The sequence below is a fragment of the Chiloscyllium punctatum genome, chromosome 15 (assembly GCF_047496795.1).
Source record: "Chiloscyllium punctatum isolate Juve2018m chromosome 15, sChiPun1.3, whole genome shotgun sequence".
NCBI classification, from domain to species: Eukaryota; Metazoa; Chordata; class Chondrichthyes; order Orectolobiformes; family Hemiscylliidae; genus Chiloscyllium; species Chiloscyllium punctatum.
The window spans coordinates 85,708,904-85,720,823 of record NC_092753.1 but is presented as its reverse complement, the minus strand read 5'-3'; the positions used below and the strand labels follow the sequence as shown (position 1 = coordinate 85,720,823).

The 11,920-nt window shown below is 47.0% G+C and overlaps 1 protein-coding gene across 1 annotated transcript in view; it reads left to right on the top strand.

Annotated features, from left to right (window-relative positions):
- Window positions 1-7,525: 7,525 nt before the first annotated feature.
- The window catches only part of ripk4 (receptor-interacting serine-threonine kinase 4), a 57,602-nt gene continuing 53,207 nt past the window's right edge, over window positions 7,526-11,920 (top strand). The window contains exon 1 of the mRNA XM_072585705.1: window positions 7,526-7,823. Within this exon, the coding sequence (XP_072441806.1) occupies window positions 7,642-7,823 (182 nt within the window). The 5' untranslated portion in view covers window positions 7,526-7,641. The remainder of the gene's footprint in view (window positions 7,824-11,920) is intronic.

Sequence of the window (11,920 nt, the reverse complement as noted above, 5' to 3'; positions counted from 1 at the left end):
GATAAGAGTCAAGTAACATTTACAGCAGACAATCTCCAATAAGAGAAAATCTAGCTTTCTTCCCCTCCAATGGCATCACCATTACTGCAATCAATATCCTGGGAGCTCCCAATAGCCAGAATTGAATTGAATTGAATTTATTGTCACGTGTACCGAGGCACAGTGAAAAGCTTTGTCTTGCGAGAAATACAGGCAGATCACAGAGTTAAATAGCATAGCTAAGTAAATAATAGGCAAACAGCAGCAAAAACAAAAACACAGGTACAAGTGAATGTTAAGAGTTTGTGAGTCCATTCAGTATTCTAACAACAGTAGGGTACAAACTGTTACAAAACTGGCTGGTGCGTGTGTTCAGGCTTCAGTACCTTCTCCCTGATGGTAGAGGTTGTAGAAAAACATTGTCAGGGTGGGATGATCTTTGAGAATGCTGGCAGCCTTTCCTTGACAGCGGGCCTGATAGATGGATTCTATGGATGGGAGGTTGGCCTTTGTGATGGTCCAGGCCGAGTTCACCACTCTCTGTAACCACCTCTGATCTTGAATGGTACAGTTGCCATACCCGGGAGTGATACATCCAGATAGAATGCTCTCGACGGCATACCGAAAAAGTTGGCAAGGGTATGCACTGTCATGCCAAATTTTCTCAGTTGCCTGAGGAAGAAGAGACATTGTTGGACCTTTGTGACCAGTGCATCCACATGAAGAGTCCAAGGGAGCTTGTTGTGGATGACCACTCCCAGGAGCTTGACACTCTCCACTCGTTCCACCTCTGTGCTGTTAATGTGTTGGGATCATGAGTAACATCCTGCTGAAAGTCAATGATGTGTTCCTTGGTTTTGCCAGCATTGAGAGCTAGATTGTTCTCAGTGCACTATTTTTCCTGGTCTTCCGCCTCCCATCTGTAATCTATTTCGTCGAGATCTAAGATTCGGCTGACTATGGTGGTGTCATTAGTGAGCTTGTAAATGGTATTAGTCTGGTATTTGGCGATGCAGTAATGGGTATACAGTGAGGACAGTAGGGGGCTGAGTACACACCCCTGAGGGTCTCCAGTGTCGAGTGTTAGTGAGGATGAATTATTGTTCCCAATCTTCACTGATTGTGGCCTGTGGGTCAGGAAGCTGAGGACCCAGTTGCAGAGAGTGGGTCTTCATCTGAGATCACTAAGTTTAGTAATCAGTCTCGAGGGGATAATAGTGTTGAAGGCTGAACTGTAGTCATTGAGTAGGATTCTTAGGTAGCTGTTCTTGGTGTCAAGATGTTCTCGTGAGGCGTGAAGGGCAAGTGATATAGCATCTGACGTGGATCTGTTGGCCCGATAGGCAAATTGGAGTGGGTCAAGAGTAGTGGGGAGGCTTGAGTTGATTAGTGCCGTGACCGGCCTTTCAAAGTGCAGGACGAACCATATAAACACAGTGGCTACAAGGGTATGTCAGAAGCTGAGAATTCTGTGGATTCCCCAAAACCTGGCCACCATCTACAAGGTTCAGGTCAGAGTCTGATTGAATACTTGCTTGGATGAGTGTTGCTCCTGCAGCATTCAAGGACATCAACACAATCCAGGCAAAAGGAATTTGCTTAATCAGCGCCCCATCCATCACATTAACATTCACTCTTTCCACAACCAATACACAATGGCAGCAGTGTGCACTGTCTACAAGAAGCACTGCAGGAACTCGCCAAGGCTCTGACTGCAAATTTGCCACCTCTACCGTCTGGAAGCATAGGGCAACACCAATGTTCCCTCTAAGCTGTGCATGCGCACACACACACAGCCGTTCCATTTCATATACTATCCAGATGCCTTTTAAATGTTGTAACTGTACGAGCCTCCACCACTTCCTCCAGCAGCTCTTTCCATTCACATGTGAAAATATTGCCCCCCCAGGTCCCTTTTAAATATTTCCCCTCTCTTCTTAAACCTATGCTCTCTAGTTTTGGATTCCCCTACTTGGGAAAAAGATCTTGGCTATTCACGCTATCCATCCACCCTATCATGAACCTTTATACGGTCACTCCTCAGCCTCACGATGGTCCAGAGGAAACAGCCCCAGTCCATTCAGCCTCTCCCAATAGCTCAAACTTTCCAGTTCTGGCAACATCCTTGTAAACCTTTTCTGAACCATTTCAAGTTTAACAACACCTTTCCTATAGCAGGGGAACCAGAATTCACTAGTATTCTGAAAATGGCCTCATCAGTGTCCTGTACAGCTGCAACATGATTTCCCAACTCCTCTGCTCAATGTTCTTACCAATGAAGGCAACTGTATCAAATGCCTTCTTTACCACCCTGTCTACCTGTGACTCCATTTTCAAGGAACTATACACCTGCACCCCTCGGTCTCTTTGTTTAACAACATCCCCCAGGACCCTACCATTAACTGTATAAGTCCTGCCTGATTTGTCTTTCCAAATGGCGGCATGGTGACTCAGTGGTTAGCCTTAGGTGACTGTCTGTGTGGAGTTTGCACATTCTCCCCGTGTCTGTGTGGGTTTCCTCCAGGTGCTCCGGTTTCCTCCCACAGTGCAAAGATGTGCAGGTCAGGTGAATTGGCCATGCTAAATCGCCTGTAGTGTTAGGTGCATTAGTCAGAGGAAACGGGTCTGGGTGGGTTACTGTTTTGAGGGTCATTGTGGACTTGTTGGGCCGAAGAGTCTGTTTCCACACTGTAGCGAATCTAATCTAAAATGCAACACCTTTCGTTTATCTGAATTAAACTCCATTGCTATCCCTCGCCAATCAGTCCACCCGATTAACGTTCCATTGTACTCTGAGATAACCTTCTTCACTGTCCACCACACCATCAATTTTAGTCTCATCTGCAAATTTATTAACTATGCCTCCTATATTCACATCCAAATGATTAATATAAATGAAGAAGAGCAGTGGACCTAGCACTGATCCTTGCAGCACACTGCTGGTCACAAGCCTCCAGTCCGAAAAACAATCGTCCCCACCACCCTCTGTCTCCTACCTTCTCACCAATTTTGTATCGAAATGGCTAGTTCTCCATGTATTCCATGTGATCTAAACTTGCGAACCAATCTACCATGCGGAAACTTGTGGAATGCCTCACTGAAGTCTACATAGACAATGTCTGCTAATCTGCCTTCATCAATCTTCTTGGAGAAAGTGAGGACTGCAGATGCTGGAGATCAGAGCTGAAAATGTGTTGCTGGAAAAGCTCAGCAGGTCAGGCAGCATCCAAGGTGCAGGAGAATCGACGTTTCGGGCATAACCCTTCTTCAGGAATGAGGAAGGTGTGCCAAGCAGGCTAAGAGAAAATGTAGGGAGGAGGGACTTGGGTGAGGGGTGTTGGGAAGGAGATAGGTGGAAGGAGGTCAAGGTGAGGGTGATAGGACGGAGAGGGGGTGGAGGCGGAGAGGTCGGGAGGAAGATCGCAGGTCAAGAAGGTGGTGCTGAGTCCAAGGGTTAGGACTGAGATAAGGAGGGGGGAGGGGAAATGAGGAAGCTGGAGAAATCTGCATTCATCCCTTGTGGTTGGAGGGTTCCTAGGTGGAAGATGAGGCGTTCTTCCTCCAGGCGTCGTGTTGCCATGGTCTGGCGATGAAGGAGGCCAAGGACCTGCATGTCATTGGCGGAGTGGGAGGGGGAGTTAAAGTGTTCAGCCACGGAGCGATCGGGTTGGTTGGTGCGGGTGTCCCAGAGGTGTTCTCTGAAACGTTCCGCAAGTAGGCGGCCTGTCTCCCCAATGTAGAGGAGGCCACATCGGGTGCAGCAGATGCAGTAAATGATGTGTGTGGAGGTGCAGGTGAGTTTGTGACGGATATGGAAGGATCCCTTGGGGCCTTGGAGGGATGTGAGGGGGGAAGTGTGTGCGCAAGTTTTGCATTTCTTGCGGTTGCAGGGGAAGGTGCCGGGAGCCGAGATTGGGTTGGTGGGGGGTGTGGACCTGATGAGGGAGTCCCGGATGGAGTGATCTTTCCGGAACGCTGATAGGGGAGGGGAGGGAATATATATCCTTGGTGGTGGGGTCTGTTTGGAGGTGGTGGAAATGACGAAGGATGATACGATGTATCTGGAGGTTGGTGGGGTGGTAGGTGAGGACCAGTGGGGTTCTGTCCTGGTGGCGATTGGAGAGGCGGGGTTCAAGGGCAGAGGAGCAGGAAGTGGAGGAGATGCGGTGGAGAGCATCATCAACCACGTCTGAGGGGAAATTGCGGTCTTTGAAGAAGGAGGCCATCTGGGTTGTACGGTATTGGAACTGGTCCTCCTGGGAGCAGATGCGGTGGAGACGAAGGAATTGGGAATATGGGATGGTGTTTTTATAGGGGGCAGATTGGGACGACGTGTAATCTAGGTAGCTGTGGGAGTCGGTCAGTTTATAGTAAATGTCCGTGTTGATTCGGTCGCCCGAGATAGAAATGGAGAGGTCTAGGAAGGGGAGGGAGTCTGAGATGGTCCAGGTAAATTTGAGGTCGGGGTGGAAGGTGTTAGTAAAGTGGATGAACTGTTCAACCTCCTCATGGGAGCACGAGGTAGCGCCCATACAGTCATCAATGTAGCAGAGGAAAAGGTGGGGGATGGTGCCAGTGTAGCTGCGGAAGATGGACTGTTCCACATATCCGACGAAGAGGCAGGCATAGCTGGGGCCCATGTGGGTGCCCATGGCTACTCCTTTGGTTTGGAGGAAGTGGGAGGATTGGAAAGAGAAGTTTTTCAGAGTGAGGACCAGTTCATTCAGTTGAAGGAGGGTGTCAGTGGAAGGGTACTGGTTGGTACGGCGGGAAAGGAAGAAGTGGAGGGCTTTGAGGCCTTTGTGATGGGGGATGGAGGTGTATCGGGACTGGATGTCCATGGTGAAGATAAGGTGTTGGGGGCCGGGGAAGCGCAAATCATAGAGGAGGTGGAGGGCGTGGGTGGTGTCCCGAATGTAGGTGGGGAGTTCTTGGACTAAGGGGGACAGGACCGTGTCGAGGTATGCAGAGATGAGTTCAGTGGGGCGGGAGCAGGCTGAGACAATGGTCGGCTGGGGCAGTCAGGTTTGTGGATTTTGGGCAGGAGGTAGAAACGGGCGGTGCGGGGTTGTGGGGTTGGAGGCAGTGGATAGGATATCTCCTGAGGTGATGAGGTTATGGATGGTCTGGGAGATGATGGTTCGGTGGTGGGAGGTGGGGTCATGGTCAAGGGGGCAGTAGGAGGAGATGTCTGCGAGCTGGCATTTAGCCTCAGTGGTGTAAAGATCAGTGCGCCAAACGTCTACCACGCCTCCCTTGTCTGCCGGTTTGATGGTGAGGTTGGGGTTGGAGCGGAGGGAGTGGAGGGCTGCACGTTGCGAGGGTGAAAGGTTGGAGTGGGTAAGAGGGGTGTACAGGTTGAGGCGGTTAATGTCACAGCGGCAGTTGGCTATGAAGAGACCGAGGGTGGCTAAGAGGCCAGCACGGGGTGTCCAGGTGGATGGGGTGTGTTGGAGGCGGGAGAAGGGGTCGTCAGAGGGTGGGCGAGAGTCCTTGTTGGAGAAGTAGGCGTGGAAGTGAAGGCAGCGGAAGAATTGTTCAATGTCTCGCCGTGTGTTGAACTCGTTAATCCAGGAGTGTAGGGGGATGAAGGTGAGGCCTCTGCTGAGGACCTGATCTTTCATCCTCAGAGAGGGGGGGGGTCTGGAGGGATGGTGAAAATACGGTAGGGCTGGGAGCTAGGACCTGGTGTGGGGCTGGAGCTGGGAGTGGGGGCGGGGTTAGGTCTGGGGGTGGAGTTAGGCGTGGGGGTCACTTCTTCAAAAAACTCAATGATCTCAAAAAATCATGACCTAAAACTATATCATCCTTCCTTCAGTGCAGCTGGGTCAAAAGCCTGGGACTCTCTTCCTAACAGCACTGAGGTTGTAGGTAATTCCCCTCCTCACCATGGATTAGTACACTCAACAAAGCAATTCACTAACATCGACTCAATTAGGGATGGGGAGTAAATGCTGGAATAGTTAGCAAGGCCCACATCCCATTAATGAATAAAATAAGGTGCCTGGTGAAATAACTCCACAGAGGCTGGTATTCCATCACCAAGTCACCCTTTATTTACATGTGGAGAGACCTTGACACTGATCCAGCTTCAAAGTTTGGGAGAAGATGTGTAGCTTGGGTGCTCGTTGTTGTGGTTCTGTTCCAGAACTAACAACTGGAAGCGGCAGATACAAACCACTATAAATGCCGGAGGAAACATCACAGAAGCGCTTCACAGGAGGGTCCCAAGCACTGAGGATGTCACCTAGACAGGGGACGAAACGTCTGCAACACAAACTCCCAGCTCGGCAAACAGAACCACAACACTAATCCAGCTTCCTCAGAGCCAGCTCTCAGAGTGAATAGAACCTCTGACAGTCCTGACAGCTAGGGCTCCCTGATTGGACTGGATCAACAGCCCCAGTTAGGGAACTCATATACTATAAGGTCCACCTGGCCAACCTTGTTACATTCACTTCATCTGGCATTGGGATGAGATTGTATTTAAAAATCCTCTAAATTAAATGGAATTCCAGAATGAGCCATTCAGCCTAATCAGTCTAGAGCTTTATCGCCTGCAGTAACCCAATTTTCTATAATTGTTTCATCAATTACATTGTCCTATTATTGGCTTTATTCCTCATGTACTTATCTATTTTCCTTTTAAAATGCCCTAACTCCTATACCTGGCACCCAGTGTCTGGGTCAAGATGTGTCTTCTGAATTCCACTTGGATTTATTCTTGACTATATTATACTAAGAGGCCCTATCAGAGGGGCTGCTGATTACAGGGATTGTCCGGGCAGGATTGCCCCGAGTCGTTTTGCTGCACAGAACCATTACCTCCTTCCCTGCTGTTTTAGATTAGATTGCATTCCATACAGTGTGGAAGCAGGCCCTTCAGCCCAACAAGTCCACACCGGCCTGCCAAAGAGTAATCCACCCATGACCCATTCCCTTACTAATGCATCTAACACTATGGGCAATTTAGCATAGCCAATTCACCTGACCTGTGGACTGTGGGAGGAAACCGGAGCACCCAGAGGAATCCCACGCAGACACAGGGAGAATGTGCAAACTCCACACAGACAATCACCTGAGGCTGGATTCGAATTCGGGTCCCTGGCGCTACAAGACAGCAGTGCTAACCACTGAGCCACCATGCTGCCCCAAATTGGCACTTTAACCTTGAGTTTCAGGATAAGGAACTTTTACGCGAGCCCTTCTCTCATCCCTTTGCTGCGTCTGATGTATGGGATTGTTGGGGAGGAGAGTGCAGTGAATTGTTTGGGGTGGCGGGATGTACATTGTCCCATGAGCTCCAGTGACTTGGTTACTCCTTGGGTTTTCAGTTCTCCTTTATATTCAGGGACTATAATCTGCAGGTAGAAGCACGGCTGTAATTTCAGTTGAAGCACTGATAAGTGAGCTTTTGCTGAGCTGAGTGAATTGCTGGAAGCTTGGAGGGGGATGGGTTAATGCTCAGAGAGGCCTACAAATTCTGACAGGGTGGATTACCTCACTGTTGCAACAGGAAGTGATGTTAGCACTGAGTTAATGAACACCTGACCATTAGCAGCTATTACTGATGGTAAGAACGAAGGGAGATACATACAGGCGACAAGTTAGACGGGAGTAGCAAAAAGAGTTTATTTTGAGGTGGGAAGAAATTTTTAAACAATGGAGGAACAGGAGAAGTCCTCCTGGAGAATGGGACTGCTAAAGACTTTTGATTCAGATGAGTTTATGAGCTGGGAAAAGATTGGATCTGGTGGATTTGGACAAGTTTATAAGATTCGTCATGTTAACTGGAAAACATGGCTGGCCATCAAGTGTCCTCCAAGTCTCCATGTGGATGAGAAGTAAGTAACTGATCTGAGTCTTGTCTTGAAATTCTGTATGTTTCTGTTGGTGTGTGCGCTGTTTGAGCTCAGCTTTGATAATATGCTCTTTGAAATGGAAATAGTATTGGACTGTTCGTGTAGCAACTAGTGAGAATGTTGCCTGTATACTATGAGGAGTGTTAACTTTCAGTTTAACCCTTCTCTTGTCTGTTTTGTCTTTGCTGGTCCTATTTCTTCTGCTCTGGGTGTGATGTGTTGGATTTATGCTGTAAGGAATTGTATCCTCACAAGAGTTAATCACAATCACAATCGTAGGCTTATACAGTACAAAAGAGGCCCTTCAGCCATTAAGTCTACACTAGTCTCACTTACTTGACTAAGCCCGTAGACTTAAATGTTATACTGAATGGACTCAAACTCTTAACATTCAGCTGCATCTGTGTTTTTGTTTTGTTCCTGTTTACCTATTATTTACTTATCTATGCTAGTTAACTCTGTGATCTGCCTGTATTGCTCGCAAGACAAAGCTTTTCAATGTGCCTCAGTACAAGTGACAAATTCAAATCAATTCAATGTCATGACAGTTTTAAGTGCTCATTCAAGTACACTTTGAAAATTGTGAGATTACCAACCTCAACTACCTTCCCAGGCACTGTATTCCAGACCCTCGCCACTTTCTGGGTGAAAGAACGTTTTCCTCCAATCCCCTCTAAACCTCCTGAATTTTTAAGCGTGCCCCCCTGCTCTCAACCCTTCGATTAAAACAAACAGCTGATCTCTCTTCATACTGTCTGTGCCCCACATAATTCTGTACACCTGTATCATATTCCTTCTCAATGTTCCCTGCTCCAAAGAAAACAACCCAAACTTATCCACCCTCCCTTCATAGCTACACCCTGGTGAATCTCCAATGCAGTCACATCCTTTCCACAGTGAGGTTAACCAGAACTACACACAGTACCCCAGCTGTTGGCCTAACCAAAGTTCGGTATAGATCCAACGTAACCTCTATGCTCTTATGGTCTATGTCTTGATTCATTAAGGCAAACATCCCGTATTCCTTCTTAACCAGTCTGTTAACCTGTCCTGCCACCTTCTGTTGATAAGCACCCCAGGATCCTTCCTTCTGTTTGTCTAAGCTTCCTAGTGTCCTGTTATTCATTGAGTACTCTCTTATCTTGTTACTCCTTCCAAAATGCATCGCCTCACACTTATCAGGGTTAAATTCCATCTTCCAGTGATCTGCCCATCTGAACAATCCCATTTATATCTCTCTATAATCTAAGATGATTGATCTGACATCTGCAAGTGTATCCTGCACCTCCCTCCCCAGTAAATCAGCTCTCTTCTTTGCAAAATGTTGATTTTTCTTTTCAGGGTTTGGTTTTGAGGCCCAGTTGGCAACCATTACGTGTGAGGTAAGATTGTCAATCAGAACTATAGAGATGGACAAGCCTCATCCTGTCCTGACCCAAGGCAATACACGTATTCATGACTGGAGTCACGGAATATGACATGCTGGCTGTGTTCATCCCTGGGATTTTGATGGATACAGTGTTATTAGCCATGTGTTCAAATATGCCCTAAATATTACATTTCCTTTCTAAAGCTCACTTTATTGTCTCCCCTAGGACTCTCTTAAACATCAGAAATCAAAACTTTTGTTTTTATCTAGAGACCTGAAATAAAAACCAGACATGCTGACAACTCAACAGATCTGACAGCATTTGTGGAGAGAGAAATCCAGTTAACATTTTGAATCTGAGATGACTACTTCAGTTCATACCCAGCTCGAACGTTAACTCTATTTCTCTCTCTCCACAGATTTTGCCAGGCCTGCTGAGTTTTTTGAACTTTTTCTGCTCTCAAACTTCCTCACATCTAACTTGGCCAAACATTTGGTCAGCTGTCTGAATATCTCCTGGGTGTTGACTTTTTTGTCTGAATGTGTAAAGTGGCTTAGGATGTAATTAGGGTGCTACATAAGTGCAGGCTTTTACATGTATTGTGTTCAGCCTTTAACTCAGTTTGATTTGGGTGGGGTTGGTGGTAGAGAGAGAGAGTTACTTGAGAACTGACCTTTGTTTTTAGTCTTCCATTTTATCTCTTTTCTCTCTGTTTGTTTTTCGTACAAAAAAAAACAGTGCAGATGCTGGAAACCAAAATAGTGAGGCAGGAGAGGGGTTACACCTGAAACGTTGATTTCTCCACCTCCTGATGCTGCTGTTCTTCTGGCCTCCTGCTTGCCTAGTTTGTTTTTCTGGCTATTGTTCTTCTGTTTTTGTATATTCTATGGGTTTGAGCATTACAGCACAAGAGTCATATTACAGGCAAACATTGAACAAGTTATCCCAGACACAAGTGTTTGCTTCAAACAGACTTCTTGATTTTTTTCAGTTAATTTTTAACTTGCTGTTATCTACAAATTAATCTGTTACTAGATTAATCTGGCATGGACACGAATCACATCTAATGTCATGGGAATGCTGGCAGAAAGGTAGCAGCTAAATGGAGAACCCTTCACTGCCCCAAGCTCCATTAACCACCCTCCTCCTCTGGATTGGTGTGAATGGTAGGCAATCAACAACAATTAGAATCTGTAAAGCATGGGCAAACTACATCCAGAGGTGATTAACAGAAGCATTGTTAAACAAAGTTTGGCAGTTTGAGCCACACAAGGAAATTTTAGAATGAGCTTCATTGTCACATGAACTCACATGAATACAGTGAAAAGTTTACAAGTTAATGGGCGGCACGGTGGCACTGCTGTCTCACAGCGCCAGAGACCTGGGTTCAATTCCCGTCTCAGGCGATTCTCTGTGTGGAGTTTGCACATTCTCCCCGTGTCTGCGTGGGTTTCCTCCAGGTGCTCCGGTTTCCTCCCACACTCCAAAGATGTGCAGGTCAGGTGAATTGGCCATGCTAAATTGACCATAGTGTTAGGTAAGGGGTAGATGTAGGGGTATGGGTGGGTTGCGCTTCGGCAGGGTGGTGTGGACTTGTTGGGCCGAAGGGCCTGTTTCCACACTGTAAGTAATCTAAGTTACCTCTTATGGTGCTAATTTAGGTACAGAATCTTAACAATAAATCCTTAGGGGGGAAAACAAATTTAGGAAAAAAAAGGTCCAGCAATAATCTTAAAAAAGACAGAAATAAGAGTTCCGGCATGGTTGCTCAGTGGTTAGCACTGCTGCCTTACAGCGTCAGGGACTTGGGTTCAATTCCTGCCTTGGGCAACTGTCTGTGTGGAGTTTGTACATTCTCCCTATGTCTGCATGGGTTTTCTCTGGGTGCTCTGGTTTCCTACCCACAATCCAAAGATGTCACAGGTTGTGCTAAATTGTCCATAGTGTTCAGGGGAAATGTAGGGGAATGTGTCCGGAAGGTCAAAGGGCCTGCTTCCATATTGTAGGTAATCTAATCTCAGAATAAGAGGCCTTCCAACCCGGGTTGGGCTGCATCTCAAAGCCAGGAGTCTGAATCCACACTGAACAAAATGATGCCACAGGTCAAGGTGTTTGATTGTGTGGACCATCTTTTTTTTAAAAAAATGGTAAAAGTCTGAGATATTTGCATTAAAATGCACTTTCCACACTTGTCAGCAATGAACCAATTTCAGTTTGAGTTGAGAGCTTGGTGCTGGAAAAGCACAGCAGGCCAGGCAGCATCCTGACGAAGGGCTTATGCCTGAAACACCGATTCTCCTGCTCCTCGGATGCTGCCTGGCCTGCTGTGCTTTTCCAGCATCATGCTGTCGACTCTGATCTCCAGCATCGGCAGTCCTCACTTTCTCCTAGATGAAACTTGTTTGGCAAATGTTTAGGAGTCAGCTTCCTGATCAGACATTTTTGCAGTTAGCAGGCCATTCAAGAGGTCTGTTTACTGCCAGTCCTGTCCAAAGCCTGTTCCACACAATTGGCTTTGTGAAAAGTTGCTAGTGACATCCTTTACGATTGTGACAAAAGTAAACATGCTCTCCTCCTCCTTCTTGAACTGTCTGCAGTCTTCAGCTCCACTGACCACGACATCCTCTTTGTCAGGCCTCCGTGGCTCAATAGCCATGAAGGAATGCACTCACTTGGTTCCATCGTTCCCTATCCAGTCAAAGTCACAGA